Source organism: Eumetopias jubatus, unplaced genomic scaffold (assembly GCF_037043125.1).
Source record: "Eumetopias jubatus isolate StellerSeaLion01/CBP00866 unplaced genomic scaffold, mEumJub1_p1.0 scaffold_6, whole genome shotgun sequence".
Classification (NCBI taxonomy): domain Eukaryota; kingdom Metazoa; phylum Chordata; class Mammalia; order Carnivora; family Otariidae; genus Eumetopias; species Eumetopias jubatus.
This window is the reverse complement of record NW_028274812.1, coordinates 51,641,329-51,660,725: the sequence shown is the minus strand read 5'-3', so window position 1 is coordinate 51,660,725 and position 19,397 is coordinate 51,641,329. Positions and strand designations below refer to the sequence as shown.

General features: G+C 38.5%; 1 protein-coding gene across 4 annotated transcripts in view; it reads left to right on the top strand.

Annotated features, from left to right (window-relative positions):
* The first annotated feature begins 1,137 nt into the window (after window positions 1-1,137).
* FIG4 (FIG4 phosphoinositide 5-phosphatase) overlaps window positions 1,138-19,397 on the top strand; it is a 129,584-nt gene continuing 111,324 nt past the window's right edge. For 3 of the 4 annotated variants that reach the window (XM_028104173.1, XM_028104172.2, XM_088023893.1), the window contains exons 1-3: window positions 1,138-1,421; window positions 16,460-16,558; window positions 18,019-18,142. In XM_028104173.1, the coding sequence (XP_027959974.1) occupies window positions 1,356-1,421; window positions 16,460-16,558; window positions 18,019-18,142 (289 nt within the window). In that variant the 5' untranslated portion in view covers window positions 1,138-1,355. The remainder of the gene's footprint in view (window positions 1,422-16,459; window positions 16,559-18,018; window positions 18,143-19,397) is intronic. The other variant, XM_028104171.2, reaches the window with a different exon arrangement.

The following is a 19,397-nucleotide window of genomic DNA, read 5'->3' as shown; positions in this document are numbered from 1 at the left end:
TCTGCTGTGGCGACGCCTTATACTCTCCTAATAGGTGCTCAGTAAATATTTGTGGAATGAAGACATTAGTCGTTGGAAGGGAAAATGGCTTTAAAAGTACTTTACCGAGAGACCCCAAAGTTCAGTTTTGTAAGAAAAGGAACTGGTCTGGGGTCCCCGCAGGAGGTGAGGTTCCATTCAATTGATACAAAAGGCGTCAGGGCGGGGGACTACTTACTCCGCCACAGCAGAGTCGTCAGAAGCCCACAGGACCCACTCGCTGGCGGCAGCAACCGCCTCCCGTGCCTCTCTGTCTGTGGACCGGTTGCCTAGGGAACCCGTGGCGGGGCTTCGCGCAGAGCCTCTTGGGGAACCCGGCCTCGTGAGGCGGGGCTGTAATTCATTCATTTTTTAAAAATTTACGTATTCACTTTTGCACTTAACTTTGTATTTATAACACATTCCTTTTCACAGATATAGAAGGTGACGATTAGAGACGGTGTGTACACTACCCACTTCTGTTCACTTACATCAAATGGAAGAGACCTTATTTTAACCCACAATTGCCCGTCTCCAAAGCCAGTGCCGCACCACAGGGCACTACACTTGGCAGGCAGTCCATTTGTAGAATTTACAAATGGCCAGTCTCCGCCACAAATACGTGGCAAAGTCCAAAATGTCCAACTTCAGGTGATTTTTTTTTAAAAAGGTGATTTTTAAAAAATTCCTTGAACCCCACAGCCTCAAAACAATATGGTTTTTGTTGGCTCTCACAAGGGTTAAAATGGATAACAATGAGATGCAAGGGGAAAAAAAAACACCGACACTCAGGGAAGAGCTATCAGATATGTTTCTAGGAAAATAAGGGCAGAAGTAGGCAGAGAAAATAAGACCAACTTCTATTGGATCTATCTACAACTCGGAGAACCGCTTCAAAAGAAGCAATCCAGTCGCAAATCGTCTCCCTTTTCTAAAAAGGGAGACCAGATGAAGCGAGAACCGAAACTAACCACGCGACTTTTTCTCCGCCCACTTTTTCTCTTGCCCGCACCAAAAATGGCGCCCTTAGCTTCCTCCCTAGGCAGCACGCAGGTTCTGGGAGCCTCTACACGACCTCTCTACGGTATATCCTCCAGTCCCGCCCCCGACGCGCCCGGGGCGGGGCTTGCCTGGAGGTGGGGGAGCTGGGATCCGGAAGCACCTGAGCTGTACCCGGTCTTCTGTATGTTTAGTGTCCAAGTGGTGTTTTCTGGCTGGATCTAGTGTCGGGGGTCTGAGGTGTCTTCTCTCCGGGCCTCCTGGGACTGTCTGGAGGCTTGCCGCACCCTGGGCTGCGGCCTGGTGCCCTGTCGTGGGAGCCCCAACTTCCTCCTACCATGCCCGCGGCCGCCGCCCCCATCATCAGCTCCGTCCAGAAGCTGGTTCTCTATGAAACCAGAGCTGTAAGTTCCCCGCGCCGCGGGGCACAGTGGGGCGCGCGCGGGATCACGGTGGTAGAATCCCCCTCCCTGGGTCCCTAATCCCAGCCTTGGGCATATGTCTGAGGAGGCTTCGCCTTGTCATCGCACCCAGGGCACTGCTGCTTTTGCTTGTACATGTTTCCACTTAAAAGTCACGGTTGGAACGCACTGGAAACAGGTGCTTGTGGTATCTCAGAAACTGTTTATGAAGTTCTGAACGAGTTACTGGATTTTTTAAAAAAACTTTCAGAAAGCCTGTTAGTGTTTTGCAGTTCTATACTTAGAGTACAGGCAAGGGTATGAAAAAATATTTTTGACCTTTGAATGGGTAATTTGTGTGTTTTCCTATTCCATGGCATACCAGTCACTATGAATTGATGTTAATTATGTGCACTTTTGTTGCTAAAATACTTGGTTCTGTTTATTTGAAAGGAAAACTTACTTTGTTTAAAGACATTTGTTTGGATAACATTATTTTGCTTTTCACTTTTTTACAACACTTTTTGTTTGTTTTATTACTTCGAGTGGCCATGTAAACAGGAGTAGAATAGATCAGTTTTTGTGTTTAGATTCTAGGTCCCTAAGATTTAATGGAATAGTGTTTATAGAAGTACATACTTTGTCATTTGTGTGGTTGGAAAATAAAGTATAACTTTTCTGAGTTGAGGTAACAGTGATGTTAGGATCTGTGTTTAAAATTGCACTTCATGGTAATAGAATTGCATATGCCAGAAACCTTCCTATTGTGCTGTAGAGTGTTTTATAAGGCATATTCAACGGAACTTGGGTTGTCTTCCATTAGATAAAGTAGGTACTTAACAGTTTCTTGGTTATAACATGGTTCTAATAGCACATCTGCCTCGGGTCACAATTAGTGAAGAAACATTGTTGACCCTAAGTTAATTTTGTTGGCAACTTCATTTGATTGGATCCAGTCCAAAAGATGAAATTATCTAATATTCATAGATTCTTCAGTTCTGTGAGAAGAGTCATACAGAAGTATTTTGACATTTAAATAAAACCTTCTGCTTTCTGTACAAAGTGCTGGTAAATGTCCCTGTAGGAAACATAAATACTATACTTAAAACACAGAAACTTCAGCTCCTTTATAAGCTGAGCATTCATTAGGACTGGCTGAGATGTTAGTGTTTTTTGAAAGCACAAATTGTATTATAGGGCTCTTCTCAGAAACCTTCAGTAGCCTCCATTTGAGGGGAGTAGATTCTGAATCTATTAGTTTGGCATTCAAAGCCGTATGTGATTTGTCCAAAACCTGTCTGGTCTTATATCTAATTTAATATTAATTCAACAAATATTTACTGAGGATTAACTCTGTGCCTTTATGTGCCTTATTCTGCAGCAAAACTATATTGCTTTCAGTTCCTTATACCTACCCAGAGTATTTTCTGCAGCTCTCTCTTTGTAAAGTCCCACCCCTCCTTCTCCTGTCACAACCTGCTGGTCCTCACAGCACAGATCTGGTACAGGGCCTTGCAAACAGTAGGCTTCCAATAGATGCTGGTTGAGAGTGTCTAACATGAAGATATCTGTGTTCTAGAACTTAGTTGTTACCCCTCTTGGTCATCTAAGGAATGGAAACTAACTCCAGCCAGCTTAGAGATAAAAAATGAGTTTATCAGAAGGATGCTGGAGGAGCCATTGCATGGAATCACTGGAAGAGCCTAACTCCCTAGCTTCTGGAAAGGCAGGGTAAGAGGACCCACTCAGAGTGCTGCCAAGGGCATACCATAGGTACTAGGAGAAGGAATCTGATTGACTCAGCTATGATTGGGAATCTGCCAAAGTCTGGTAGTACTGACTTTGTTCCGAGGAATGGTTGGAACCAGGGCAACCACCCTGAGAAATGTCTGCTGCATTTAATCTTTGAACCTCAGTTTCCTCATCAGTAAAAGTATGTGACTTTTCTTTTTTATATTTTTGACTTAAAAATTTAAGCAGAAAGATTTATTTGAGTAATAAGCTCAAAGTTTAAGGGACATAGATAATTCAGAAAAAGGCATAAAATTACTGGCAACTAAATAGATCCTAGGAATTAAAAAAAAAAAACTGTAGCAGGTTTTATTAATGAGAAGAATAGCTAGTGTCTATGGAACTTCTATGCCAGCCACTGGCCAAAGAACTCAACATATATTTTATTATTTAATCCTCATAAAACCTCGAAGAAGTAAATCCTGGTACTACTACTATGATTACTATTCACTATTATTCAGCGAAGAAAAGAATGAGGCAGAGAGGACTGTGCTATTGAGAGTATGGGCTGATACCTGGTGCCAGGCATAGATAGTTTATAACTGGACTGGGACAGATTATATTTAGAAACTGAGAGTCAGTGGTTAGAAACTTTTATGGCTGTTTGACAGAGTAATTGTATTCCTGATGAACCAAATAATTTAGAACATTGAATTTGTGGTTTGTGTGTCTTTGGGTTTTTTGTTTTTAGCTTTTTTATTATGGAAATTTTGAACAAATACAAAATAAACAGAATAATATAATAAACTCCCACATATCTATCACCAGCTCCAAAATTACCTTTATTTTTTAAGAAGATTTATTTATTTTTGAGAGAGAGAGAGAGACAGAGACAGAGAGACAGAGCACTGCAGGGGAAAGGGGCAGAGGGAGGGGGTGAGTCCTAAGCAGAGTCCATGCTGAGTGCAGAACCCGATGCCGGGCTTGATCTCAAGACCCCGAGACCACCACCTGAGCTGAAACCAAGAGTCAGACACTCAACCAACTGGGCCACCCAGGTGCCCTCAAAATTACCTTTATTAGCTATAACTCGTTCCACTCCCCACCCACCACTTATTTTATTATAAGTTTCTTTTTCTTTAAAATTTAGATAAATTGAAATGCACAAATCTAAGCTGTAAAATTTGGACAGAAAGTATACACATATGTTAACCATACCCCTGTCTTGCCCCAGAAAGTTGCGTTGCATCCCTATCTGGTCAATTGCCCCCTTTTCCTTACTGACAACTAATATTCTTTCCTTTTTAACCTTAGAATAGATAGGCCTATTGAAAAATTTCATATGGGTGGATTTATACAGTACATACTCTGTTGAGTCTAGCTTTTTTTGCTCAGCATGTCTTTAAAGTTCATCCATATTGTATCAGTAGTTTGTTCCTTTTTATTATTGAGTAGTAGTCCATTGTATACATATTCCACAGTTGGTTTATCCATTTTCCTTATTGATTTAGACTTGTTTCCACATTTAGGCTGTTGTCAGGCCAGCTATGGACAGTCTTGAACAAGTATGTTTGTGGACGTAACTTTTCATTTCTTTTCGTAAATACCTAAGAATGAAATTGCTACTCACAGAAGTGATGTTAGGTGCTTACAACAGCAAGGTATGAAAATCTTCATTGCTCCATATCCTTGCCAGGATTTGGTGTTGTTAGTCTTTTTAGCTTTAGTTATTCTCGTGCCTGTATAGCGGTATCTCATTATGGTTTTGATTTGCATTCCCCTAATGACTGATGATATTGAGCATCTTTTCATGTGCTTATTGGCCATTTTTATATCTTCCTTTGTGAAGTGTCAAAGTCTTTTGCCCACTTAAAAATAATTGGGCTGTTTGTCTTTTTATTTTTGATTTGTGGTTTTTTATATATTCTGGAATCAAGTCCTATGTGATATATGTTTTGTGAATATTTTCTTGCAGTCAGTGACTTGCCTACTCCATTTTCTTAATTTTTTTTCAGCATTACTGTGATATAACTGACAAAATTGTAAGGTATTTAAAGTGATCTTTTGATGAGCTAAAGTTTTTCATTTCAATGAAGTTGAATTTATCAAGTTTTTCTTTTGTGTTTATTGCTTTCTGTGTCCTAAGAAATCTTTACCCACTCCCAGAGCACAAAGATATTTTCCAATGGTTTCTCTGAAAGATTCATACTTTTAACTTTTACATTTAGAGGTGAGTTTTATATTAAAATAATTTTGTATGTGGTTGTATTACTTATCTAATGTGGTGTAACAAATTAGTCCTAAACTTAGTGGCTTCAGACAACAATAAATAATATTTCACAGTTTCAGCAGGTCAGGAGCCTGGGAGTTATTATATGTATAACCACTCAGGACTTAGCTGAGTGGTTCTTGCTCAGGGTCTCATGAAGTTGCAGTTAAGATGTCATCCAGGCTACAGTCATCTGAAGGCTTGACTGGGCTAGAGGATTTACTTCCAAGATAGCTCACTTCACATGCTTGGCGGGTTGAGCTGGTTGTTGATGAGGCTTCAGTTTCTTACCTCATGGACATTTCCACAGGACTCCTGTAGTGTCTTTATGATGTGGTAGCTGGATTTGTTTGGCCAGACAGGGTGTTCTAAGAAAGAAGGATGATCTGTTCTAAGAAAGAAGGATGATGCTACAATGTCTTTTGTGACTTAGCCGCAGGATTCACACTCCATCATTTCCACAATTTCTGTTGGTTATGCAGGTCAGCTCTGTTTAGTGGGAGAGGACTATGTAAGGACATGAATACCAGGAGATGAGAATCATTAAGGATTCTTGGAGGTGGCAGCCACAGGGCTTGAGGTTCCATACATCAATTGTCCAGCCTCATTTATTGAAAAGATCACTCTTTCTTTATTGAATTCCTTTGGTACTCTTGTGAAAAATTAGTTGGAGAAATGTGAGTTGATTCTTAAGCTATTTTGTTCTCTTGATCAGTTTACTTTTCTTCATGGCATTACCACCTTGTCTTTATTATTACAGCTTGATAATAAGTCTTGAAATCAGGAAGTACAAGTTTTCCAACTTTCTTTTCCAAAGTTGTTTTTGCTACTCTAGATCATAGGCATTTACATATGAATTTTACAATCAGCTTGTCAATTTCTAATAAGCCTATTGGGATTGGGATTTGGGTTTCATTGAATTTATAGATCCATTTGGGGAAAACTGAATCTTAGTAACATTGAATCTTTTTTGAAATTATGAGATTATTATTTTAATTGAAATATTTCTATAAATTAAAATTATTTAAAATGAAGATTTATTAATATTTGAATTATTAAGATATTTCAAATCTGTATAATTCAAGTTTATATAAAATGAAACTCTATGCCCATGACCTACTACAAGAAGATTTTCTTCTTTTCATTTTTGCTTCATACATAGGGCACTTTTTTTCATATAGAAATTTAAGCAAGCAAGCAAACTAACAAGATGAAACCAAAAACCTCTCTTGTAAGAGTAATAGTGAAGAAAATAGGAGCAGGGAAAGAAAAACAGAGCATAGCAAACATTGATAAAGGAAAAAGAAAAATAAAGTTACCTTTAGGTGATAATATGCTAGAAGGACACTCAAACCATGTATATAGAGACTATTTTCTTTCAGTCAGTTTAGAACACATGGACTCTGCATTACAGATTAAAATGTTTGTAATTGGGACTATCTAAAATTATACATTTTGGGATGGTATAATATTGAATCTTTTAATCCATGGTATATCTATCCATTTATTAGGTGTTTACTTTCTCTTAGCAATATGTTGTAATTTTCAGTGTAGAAATTTTACTACTCCTGAGTATTTTATGAGTTTTGATACTATTGCAAATGGGATTTTAAATTTGATTTGACAATTGCTTGTTACTAGTATACAGATATTGAGTTGATTTTTATATATTGACCTTATATCCTGAAACTTTACTAAAGTCACCATGTTGAGAAGCTGTAGCTGGTGTGTTGAATTAAAAATATGTGGATTATGACCTGCCGAATTGGGGGGCACAAGCCACTCACATGGGGTCAGCAGATAGCTCCCTCAACACTGAACTTTCACTTTGGGAAGTGAAACCCACGGGGTCATTTTGATTGAAGGTACAGTTTCAATACACCTACACAAAGGACGTGAAGTCACAGGATTTAGAAGTGGCAGAGGTGGGAGGGAATGATTTAGGAGAAGGGCAGTCCTCTGTCCTAGGTCACAGGTCACATGTGAGCAGCAGATAGAGAGCAAGGTAGCAAGTACCTATTACTTAAAAGGTGGCAGGAACAGAGGTCACTAACTTTTTGTGGGCTTAACTCTAAGTAGTTATTTTAAAAGGTATCATGTAAGAGCAAAGTGGGATGGTGGGAATCCTAAACTCAGGTCCTAATCCAAACGTTCAGACTCTGGGTGTGAACAGGGTTATCATACTGTAAAATACCTAGGCTTTGACACAAAATAGTTGTTTTTCTCATCACACTCACTTATTAGTTCTAGTAGGGTTTTTTTTTTTTTTCCGTCATTTCCTTACTTTTTCTACATAAATAATCATATCATTTAGGGAGAGGAACACTTCTTCCTTCCCAATCTGGTTACCTTTTTTTTTTTTTGCCTTCTGGCATTGTCTAGGATCTCTAGTACAAAGTTGAATAGAAGTGGCAAGAACAGACATTTTCTTGTTAGTTCCTGATCTTATGGGGAAAACAGTCTCACCATTAAATGTGATATTAGCTGTAGGTTTTCAGAGATGCCCTTTATCAGATTGAGAAGGATTCTTTTCTGTTCCTAGTTTGCTGAGTTTTTTTAAATCATGAATAGATACTGAATTTTGTTGCATGTTTTTTTCTGCATCTGCATATGGCATTTCCTTTATTTGCTTAGTATGGTGGATTACATTAATTCATTCACAAAGGTTACAAGAACCTTGAATTTGGGGGATATACTCTTCTCCATTATGCCCGATTATTGTTTTCATACATTGCTAGATTCTATTTACTGATAGTTTGCAGGGATTTTTATGTTCAGGATATTAGTCTATCATTTTCTTTAACATCTTTTGTCTGATTTTGGTTTTGGGGTAACTTGGGTCTCATAAAATGAGTTGAGAAGTGTTCCTTTTATTTTCTGAAAGTGGTTGTGTAAGATTGATATTATTTCTTTGTTTAAATGTTTGCTAGAATTTACTACTGAAAGTGCTTGGAGTTGCTTTGTGGGACAAATTTTGATCATCAATTTCTATAGCAGCTATAGGGCCGTGAAGATTTCCAGTGGGTCTTGAATCACATTTTTTTTAGTGGGGGAGGGGCAGAGGGAGAGGAAGAGAGAGAATCTTAAGCAGACTCTATGCCCGAGGCAGGGCACAGTCTCACAACCCTGAGATCATGACCTGAGCCAAAATCAAGAGTCAGACTCTTAACTGACTGAGCCACCCAGGTGCCTCTTGAATCACATTTGATAAATTGTATTTTTCAAGAAATTTGTCCAGTTCATCTTAGTTGTTGAATTTATTGGCGCCAAGTTGTTCATAATATTCTCCTATTACACTTTTTTATTTTATTCTAATTTTTTAAAGATTTTATTTATTTATTTGACAGAGAGAGAGGGCACGTGAGCACTAGCAGGGGGTAGGGGCAGAGGGAGAGGGAGAAGCAGACTTCCCAATGAGCAAGGAGACATGGGGCTCAATCCCAGGACCCTGAAATCATGACCTGAGCCGAAGGCAGATGCTTAACTGACTGAGACACTCAGGTGCCCCTCTTATTAAACTTTTGATGTCTCTAGGATTTGTAGTAAAACTTCCACTTTTGTTCTGATATTGGTATTTTGTGTTCTCTCTCATTTATTATTGATCCATTTTGCTAGGCATTTATCAATTTTACTACTCTTTTGAAAGAATCAACTTTTGACTCAGTTAATTTTCTCTATTGTTTTTTATTTAATCAGTTTCTGTTCTTAGGCTTATTATTTTTTTCCTCTTATGGATTTCAGATTAATGAGTTGATCTTTTTCTAACTTTATTTATAAGGTAGAAATTTAGATCATTGAGATTTTTTCTTTTCTAATAGAAGGCATTTAAAACTATAAATGTAGAAGAGTCAAAAGACTATGAAGAAAGTATTAGTAGCCTGAACAACAAATAAAGCAGTATATTCCTATATACAGAAAGTTTTGTAAACCATTCTGAAAAATAAAACACCCACCAAAGAAGGACAAGGACATGAATAGGCAATCTGAAAAAAAGAAGTATGAATATAAAAAGATAATTCAACTTGCTAATAATTAAAGCAATAAAATGAAAATAGATTCCCATTTTCACCTGTCAGAATGGCAGAGATGTGAAAGATTGACAAAAGTCATTGTTGGCAAGTGTATGAGTCAGAATAAGGGCATTCTTATTTTGGTTGATGGGAGTGTATTAATTGGTTATGAAAGAATTAGGGGAACAAAAGAACAGACGAGACAATGGACAAAATGGGCTGCTCTTGTCCTGAGCCTTCGTTTAGAAGGATAACTGGGCAGAACTGCTCCTGAGGTGACAATCAGGTGGTCATTGTTACCTGTGTTTGGAGGTGGATTTTGAGGACGCTGGAGAGGAAAGGGGTTGGTAGATAGCATGCAGGAGTTGTACTTCTGGCCCACTGGCGGGGGGGTGGTAACCAACCTAATAAAATTAACTTCACAAGGGGGTTTGTAAACTATACATGTTTGTTAGCAATAAAGGAAGCCACCTTCTTGGGGGTCTGCTTCCTCCCAAAACTTACCTGTTCTCTCTGGCGCCCAGCCCTCATGCTGCCCTTTGGCTTCCGTGCTGATGCCCTGGGCCCTTGTCTGTCCTGTGACCAAAGCTTTCAGGTAAACTAAGGTCAGATCCAGCCCTACTGCTCATACAGTCCAGTGCAACTACGAGTTGCCCACAGGGGATTTAGCAGCCTGAAGTTGTGCTGGGTGAAAGTGCAGTTTACCTTAGGTCATTTCCAATTTATAGCCCTTACTTAATATATAATGCCCTAGGGGTCTTACATTGCAATAAGTGACCATTTTCTAACAAATTAACATATAGTGGTTGAGTTTAAAATTGGTAGCTGAACAGAACTGAGGTGGATTTTTGTGTCTGTATGTGTAGGGATGAAGTTGTTAGGATGATCTTTACTCTTACTAGTTCAAAATTGTTAGTATGTATGTATGTGTGTGTGTTTATTTAATTCCTACCTTGTTCAAAAGGATTCAAGGAAGCTTCTCCCTCCTCTCCATCCTATCATACAAAATAGAATAAAATAAGTAAGAACCACATCATGAAGAATGCAAGCTTACTTAGCCCAGATGTCAGCCTCAGTTTGTGTAGTGAGGGAACAGGAGAGAACAATATAAGATGTGGTTGGCTAAGGGATTGGAGCAGGAAATCAAAGGATATAAAACGGGAGAGAGAAGCAGAGTGATTCTAGCTGATTTAGAAGGTAAGGTTGAAGGTGACCAAGTTTCCACTTATTTCTAGAGGGGATTTGAAGCTTCTCCAACAGTAAAACCCTGAAGCTATAAAGAGTGAAGCTGGAGACATCCTTTTTGACTTATTAGTTCTAGTAGGGTTTTTTTTTTTTCCGTCATTTCCTTACTTTTTGACTCTCAGAGGCTCATTTCTTTCGAGCTGCATTACTGCTTGTGGGATTGCTGGAATAGGTGAAGAGGCGGGCCTGCAATACTGTTAGGTTGTGAGAAGGAACTTCATGGTGATCTTTAAAAATAATACTTTTATTCCAAAAGTTCAAGTGAAGTTTAACATTAATTGAAGCTGTCAGGCAACCTAAAATTTCCTCTCTTTGAAGAAAGCTGATTTTCTTCCCTCAGATGAAAAGTGAGTGATTAATTAGCCTGTCATTATAAAAGGAGATAATAATGTTAGTAGATACTGAATTTCCTGTTAAATGGATTACCTATTATATTCCATTTGCAGTTCCTGTATATATTTTAGAAACACCTTCATCTTCATACTAAGTCACCACTGTTAAAGCTACATATTAAAATGTTAAGCTTTTTCTTGAACAGTGATACTTCACTCTCAGAAGAGGGCCAGCTCAGATCATCTTCCATCTTAATGGGCATTTAATGCAGCTTTCTTGGGGTATCTTACTTCTCCACCGCCATTCCTGCCAACCCCCACTCCCCCGGCATATATACAAACACACACACAAGTGTTTTCCCCAGTGGGTGTTGGGTCATACGTACCTGCATGTGCGTGTGCACTCGGGCAGTCCAGCTGGAATGATTTCCCAGATCCTACATCTTCCTCTTTCCTGATTTACGCCCTCATTTTGGTGGTGTACCTCCTCCAATTGCTTCATGAGAAACGGTTCATGGGCAGAACTTTTTTTGAGCCTGTACATTCTAAAAATGTCCTTATCCCATCCTCACATTTGATTGTTGCCATTGAGAATTTCTAATATCATTCTGTTCTTGATGTTTGGTTTGAAGCATGTTCTTTGTTTTTTCCTCTTTAGAAGCTTGAGCTATCTTCTTTTTATCTTCAATTTTCTGAAATTTTATACTCCTACCACCAGAGATAAGAGATGCCACACATTTCCACGCCTTTTGGAAGTTCTGTAGTGTAAATTGGATTGTTTCTAGACTTCTCCACTGCCGGCTTAGAGTTCAGCTTTCTTGGGCGTGCTTTTCAGTTTCAAATGATTTTTTTTTTATTGCTATCTCCACTCTTCTCTTTGCCCTTGGGCCTTATGTCTAAAAAAATGAACATAAAAAACTTTACTATAGTTTTAGTAAGGTTTGGGAGGAACAGAGGTGTTCACTTCTTCATCTTTATCCAGATGACTATTCATTTGCCCTTCAAACACCTGCGTTGTGCATTTTGTCCCCACCGTATCACTGAGATTGCCTACAGAATGGCCACTCAAAAGATCCTGTTGTTAGATTCCCTGGGCATTTCTGTGTCTTCATCTTCCTTGACCTCTCGGGAGCATTTTTTGTTTTCGTTTTTGTTTTTCTCTGTTTCATTTCCTTTTTAAAAATTTTTTTTATTTAAATTCAATATAGTTAACATATAGTATATTATTAGTTTCAGGAATAGAATTTAGTGATTCATCAGTTGCATAGAACACCCAGTGCTCATTACATCAAGTGCCCTCCTTAATGCCCATCACCCAGTTACCCCATCCCCCACCCACCTCCCCATCCCAGCAACCCTCAGTTTGTTTCCCAGAGTTAAGAGTCTATCTTATGGTTTGTCTCCCTCTCTGTTTTTAATCTTATTTTATTTTTACTTCCCTTCCCCTGTGTTCATCTGTTCTGTTTCTTACATTCCACATATGAGTGAAATCATATGGTATTTGTCTTTCTCTGACTGACTTTGTTCACTTAGCATAATACTCTCTAGCTCCATCCATGTTGTTGCAAATGGTAAGATTTCATTCTTTCTGATGGCTGAGTCATATTCCATTGTGTGTGTGTGTGTGTGTGTGTGTGTACCACATCTTTATCCATTCATCTGTCGATGGACATCTGGGCTCTTTCCATAGCTTAGCTATTCTTTGTGGACATTGCTGCTATAAACATTGGGGTGCATGTGCCCCTTCAAATCACTATGTTTGTACCCTTTGTATAAATACCTAGTAGTGCAATTGCTGCGTCACAGGGTAGCTCTATTTTTAACTCTTTGAGGACCCTCCCTACTGGTTTCTGGAGTGGTTGCACCCAGTCTCAGCAGCATTTGATGTGGATGTGACTTCTCCCTCCTTTTCCAAATGGTCTCCTCCCTTTGCTTTGATGACTCCATGCTGTCCTGGGGTTTTCTCAAAAACACTGGCCATTTTTGTCAGTCTTCTAACCTGGTTCCTTCTCTATATCCATCCTCTGAATAATTTTATATAGAGTGCTTCAGGCTAGTTTTTTGGGGCTCTCTCTCTATCTTCACTCTCCATACTAGGTTTAATCCAGTCCCATGACTTTAAAGGCCGTGTATGTGCTGCTGACACACTCTAAGATCTCTCCTTGCAGAAGTCTCCTCTCAGAGACTCAGAAGTTCTCACTTGACCTCTTTGGGCATGTTGTAACAGAACTCTTGGTTTCCCCTCAAATCTGCCTCCCTGCAGTCCATCCCTAAATCAGTAAGTGTCACCACCAGGCTCAAACAAAAGTAATTGGATTGACTAGGCGCTTAAAAAAAAATTGGTGTAAAAGTTGATGGTCAACTGCCCACCAGAGGGCAGTGCAGGCAAGTGATTCTATCCGCAGCAGGCCAAATGAGAATTGTGATTTTCTTTCCCACATAACTGGCTCCCCAAGAGGTCGCTCTTCTCTGCACAAAACATTTTTAGGCTTCTTGGACCACTTTGGAAGAAACAATGTGGATAGTTAAACTGCTTCCTGTTTCTTTTTCCCCACTCAAATCTATTTGTAAATTCTGTGGATTTTAGCCCTTGGTTCCTCTGCTTCATGGAGTCTTTGGAAGAGTCTGGATATGTTAGGTGTAGGTCTGCCCTCCCATGTGGGTGCTCTAACAGCCCATAAATCATTGGCCCACTAGTACTCAGGAATCACAACTGTCTTTTTACGAGAAGCTGCCAAATCATAGTCCTACTGTAATTACTCCCTAAATTTCCTAGGATCTATTAAAATTCTAGGAATTTCATTCAGGGATTTTACCTCTCTTAAAGCTGTGATGTGCTTCCTTCCTGAGAGACTGACTTACCGTAACAAAGAAGATGGGTTCACGCAAACCTTGTAGAAAGTTACCCAGCAAATTAAATGATTCATCCGTGGTGGGTGCTGCTCTTTACCTAATATTTACTCAATGCCTGAGGAACCAGACTGTGCTACCAGACCAGGGGTAACAACCACAGAGATTAGGGAGTTAGCCCCCGTCTCTCCAGTGCATATAATTAAGTGAAGGGGGCAGACATCCTAAATGAATTTAGATAAGGCCTACAGAAGTAAGTGCTATAGATATAAATGAAAGTGCTTCGGGAGGGAGCAGGTGATGAGAGAGGATTGTTGCAGGCGGAGATGGTAGGTATCACTCATCTTACCTTGGCTCCAGACATGGAGTCCTTTTGAGAGGTCCTTCAAGGCCAAACTCAGCGTCAGGACACTAGCCACTGGATCGCTTGTTCTGACCATCCCCAGATGAGTTAAGTGCCCTTCCTGTGTTGTCACCATCCAGTTCATCTGTCTATTACAGCATGCTATTCACGGTTGTTCATTTGCAGTTGTTCTTTTCTGAGGACAAAGACTGATTCCTAGTAGATTTGTGCATTCTCCTATTCTGGCTCCATTCTGGTCCTGTACATGTTTTTCTTTCTCTAAAGTACTCTCTTTTTTCCTTCTGTTTTTCTATCACTTTCTAAATGCAATGGCATAGACTCACTGACATCTTAAAAAGTAAAGCGGAGAAAAGGAACTAACAGCCACTGAGTGCCTTCTTTGTGTTAAATGCTATTCACCGTGTTAGCTGTTTTATGAGCATTTCCTCACTTAACCTTGTTCCTCTAACAAACACACCAAGCTTCTTGTCTTTTAGGTCTTTGCATTTGCTGTTTCCTCTAGTGGGGACTGTTTTCCTCAAGTCCTCAAGAAGGTGGCTTCCTTTATTGCTAACAAACATGTATAGTTTACAAACCCCCTTCTGAAGTTAATTTTATTAGGTTGGTTACCACCCCCCCCCCCCCAGTGGGGGCGGATCACAGGGGCAGGAATTAGCTGAGGCCAGGCCAAGAATCTTTGACCTCCTCCCTCTCATTGTCCCCGCCCTTCTGGTTGCTCCCCACGCGCCCCCCCCCCCCCCCGTGCATCAAGTCCTGGTCACTGGATGTCTCAAGTTAGTTTACTAATTTTTATTAAAATTGCTGTATTTATACTTCATTATAACTGGTCGTGTCCTTCAGACTGTACCCCTTCCTAGGAGATAAGGGATTCCTTTTTTTTTTTTTTTTGGCTAGCTTTCCTCTTAAGATTGGGCTAATCAATCATCTTTTAATTGAATTTGTGTTTAATAATTACAGGCACCATGCCTCCCCCCGCAACCTCCCATCCACGCGTTAGCAGGGGTGGTGCAGGGCCTGGGGCATATGCCCCCAGAACCAATCATCTTTTAATATATAGTTTTGTTCTGTATAGCCTGGAAGTCTAGAACAGACCTTTGTAAACAGATTTATACTTAATAAAAAATTCACCTATTTCTGCAGATCTGGTGTTAAAACAATATAACTAAGTGCTCATCTTTTGATGTACACTAAAATCTTACTTTTAAAAATCTTCCCCATCCTTTAAGGCTCAATTCAAGTCCAGACTCCTCTGACATTTTCTATACCTATAGTACTGCACATTAATCTTTCCTGCTCTGAATGCCCATGGTCTACATACTTAAGTTTGGCCATTAATCTAGAGGATCTTATTTGTTATTTGTTTTGTGGATCTAAATCTTAACTGACCAATGAGATGGTAAGATGCCAGTTGATTGTAGCAATGTTTTCTCAGTTTTTGCTATGTTGAAAAAGCGCCACTTTTAAGGACATTTTTAGAGCGAAATATCTTTATGTATTTTTCCTAATGGGTTTTACTTATTTTCTTAAAAATTACTTACCTTGTTTAAATTCTCTTAAAAACATTTTCTTTAAATTTAAGATTATTTTTTTATATTTTAATTATTAATTTTATTCTTAGTGTTTATTTAAGAAGACTAATGTGCTCAGGTAAAATGCACCAAGGAAGTATTCAGAAAAGAAAGAATATTAATTATTTCCTGTAGCTTATCTGTAAAAAGCCATCTCAGAAGCTACACTTATTTAAATCTTTTATAGGACCTTGGGGTTCTTATAGTTGCTATATTAAAGGCATTTTCAATGTTTTGCAGAAAATTTATAAAGATTTATTTGATAAAATTTCAATATTTTCATAGCTATAATTGTCTGAGCATTCCTAATTACATGTTGAGCTTTCTAATTCTTACTAGAGCTGCTTCTTCCTGGCAAAGTTTAAACATCAGTCTCCAATCAGTTAGGTTAATCTCTATATAATATAATTAAATTAATCTGACCTGGTTACTGGGTACATTTCAAATACCAGACTGATATTTATCGTGACTTCACTAAGAATATTTCAATTTTAAAATTGACCTTTTAGAATCAGCCTTTCTTTACTCTGCCAGTTATATTTAACAGAAGTATTTCTTTTCAAAAGTAACCCAACTTTATTACAGTATTTAATTTCAAAAACCAAAGTGGTTTTAAAATGTGTAAAAGGAAAAGTGCCTTAAAAAACTAACGACATTTCTTTTCATTTATAGAGATACTTTCTAGTTGGGAGCAATCATGCAGAAACAAAATACCGTGTTTTAAAGATTGATAGAACAGAACCAAAAGATTTGGTCATAATTGATGATAGGGTAAGTATCTTGGAAACATGAATGCAAACAGTAATTTTTGTACCTGTTAAAGGGTGTGAACTATCTTCACAGCTTTTATTGATATATTTTTTCCTTTTTTCATCAGGCATCTGAAAATTTTAATTATTTTTCATGGTTGGCTGGAATTTAAATCTCTAATCTGGCTTCTAGGAATTACTGATGTTACAAAGTATGCTGGAATTATACTTTATACTTCATTTTGATTTGTTTTACCAAGCAAACTCTTTGGATAAGATAATGAATATATTTTTTTAAAGAAGTGGTATTTTAAGGATTTAATCTAACTCTTAATATTGCATATATTGAAGAGATTATTTATTACTGTGCTTTAATATGAAGCCACTTGAAGTCAGGGCAGACTTCTGTGCTGCAGACTTTTAATGATGCTGCTAAAAATCACCTCTAGTTGATCTTCTGGTGACTTGCTATGCATGAGAGAAATGTGAAGCTTATCCAGATGTTATATTATCCAAAGCAGGAATACAGACTTAATTCAGGTAGCGCAAAAACATGAGACTGTTAGTCAAAAGTGAAATACAGCATGGTGGTACTGAATAGTTAATTTTAACCCTTTCAAATGAGAGAACCTAACTTACCCTTTGTATTGAAGTTCTGTCTGAATATTTTGAATCCGTGTCGATTGCTGGTTTCTCAAATATGTTGGTAGCTACAGTTTGCAACCCATTTTCACTAAGTTCTTTGCAAAACTATTTTCTATGTTATAATAATTTTGGATAAATTGTATGTTGTGATTTCCAGCACTCATGGGTGTTTTTCTTCATTCCCCCCCATTCTGGGAATTTTTATTAGTATAATGTATTGATTCTTGGTTTCACTTGGGGATGGGAACAGTTGATCAGGGATTTCTTTAAGAATCTAAGAAAAGCTGTGGGCCTCATAAAAATACACATATGTATGTATAATCAAAAGTTTGCACACAGTTCTAAGGAGTTCACAGATTTCTTGAAATTTGCCTATCTATAATCCTTTAAATGTGTGGTTCAGAAGGTAAGGGTTTTTTTTTTATTTTTAAGGATTTTATTTCTTTGCGAGAGAGAGCATGAGCGAGCAGGGAGGGGTAAAGGGGGAGGGAGAAAGAATCTAAAGCAGATTCTGCACTGAGCACAGAGCCCGACACAGGGCTCGATCCCATGACACCTGTGAGAGATCATGACCTGAACCAGAACCAAGAATTAGATGCTTAACGGACTGCTCCACCCAGGCGCCCCAGAAGATGAGGTTTTGACAAAGTTTTTTGGTATAGCGACTTGTGATCCAGTAACCACCCATAATTGCTAATGTTAGGGAATTTGTTGGCTTTTAAAATTATAACTTGGTTATGCACTATTATGTACTTCTCTATGAAATAGCTAATGTTTCTTACAGGCAATAAATAAAGAATAAGCACAACCTTTTGGATTAAATTTGCTTATTTTTAGCACGTATATACTCAACAAGAAGTGAGAGAACTTCTTGGCCGCTTGGATCTAGGAAATAGAACAAAGATGGGACAGAAAGGATCCTCCGGGTTATTTCGAGCTGTTTCAGCTTTTGGTGTTGTAGGTAAGAAATATACCTCCTTCTTACTACCTCTTTTTTTTCCTATATAGACTACTAAAAGATTGTTTTATGTAGTTTTATAATTATAACCCGTCAGCTATGGCTTTGGTTGTTTAAAATTTCATTATCCATCAGTCAGATATCAAATAGCCTTTATATAGCATCTGGTATGTGCTGCTCAGTTTCATATAGGATATGAATTAATATAAAAGTGATTTTGGCCTTTTTGAAGTCTGTTGTCTAGCTTGATAAGGAATGAAAAAGTAAAAAATTAGCTTGGACTATAAACATCTGCTTCACAGCCCAGACTTGATGTTGATCACTTTACATACAGTTCTGCTTTGGTTTGAACCTCTCTATTTAAAGTTTACTTAAATTCCATCATTCCCTCAAATCCGATAATGACTCCTTTACTTCATTTTTTCACAAATATAGACTTGGTTTTGGCTTTTAAAGATTCTGTTGTCTAGCTTTGGGACAGCAGTGAGATGCCCTACAGTTCTGGTGTGGATACCATCTTTCTTTGCAGTGAGTCAATACACGTGTCTTTGCTGTCCTGTGGATCTGTCCCTGGGAGTCTTAGGCTGACGACACCAGGATGAGGGACAAAAACTAACATACACGAGGTAACGCCAAGATTGCGGTTAAGAGCCAAGCTGTGTAGTGAAAGTAAAATGGGAGTGGAGATTATACAAGAGGTAGATGACTTGGACCAGGGACGTCTAGGAAAGATTTCCTAGGAAAAATGAGACTCCAGCTAGATCTGAAGGAGGAACAAGATTTGGATGGATGTGGGGAAGAGGTGAGAGAACCCCAGTAGGGATGACGGCAGAGGCAGAGGCGTGAAGACGTCCATGGGTCCTGGAATGTTGGCATGGAGTTGGGTGAGGCCAGATTGCATGGGGCCTTGGAAGTCAAACAGAGGGCAGTTATATCTCTGCTTCTCTGTTGGCAGAGCCTTATTTTGAGTCTGATTTTTTTTTAAACATTTAACAACGTTATCTTTGTATTTTTTAAACCTCTGGACTGTATGCAATGTTGAATGATTGTTATCTATAGATGTTAACAAAATTAATATGGACTTAACTATGCTATATAGTTTCAAATTCTTGCATTTTTCTGATTAGCACTTTCTATTCTGTGACTCTGTATTTGTTAAAACTTTGGTTACGTTCTGCCATATTTGAAGTTTTTCTCATTGTGCTCTCAGAGCTCTTCATAGGTAATCCCTTCAGGTCTATTTTGTGTCTAGGTGGCT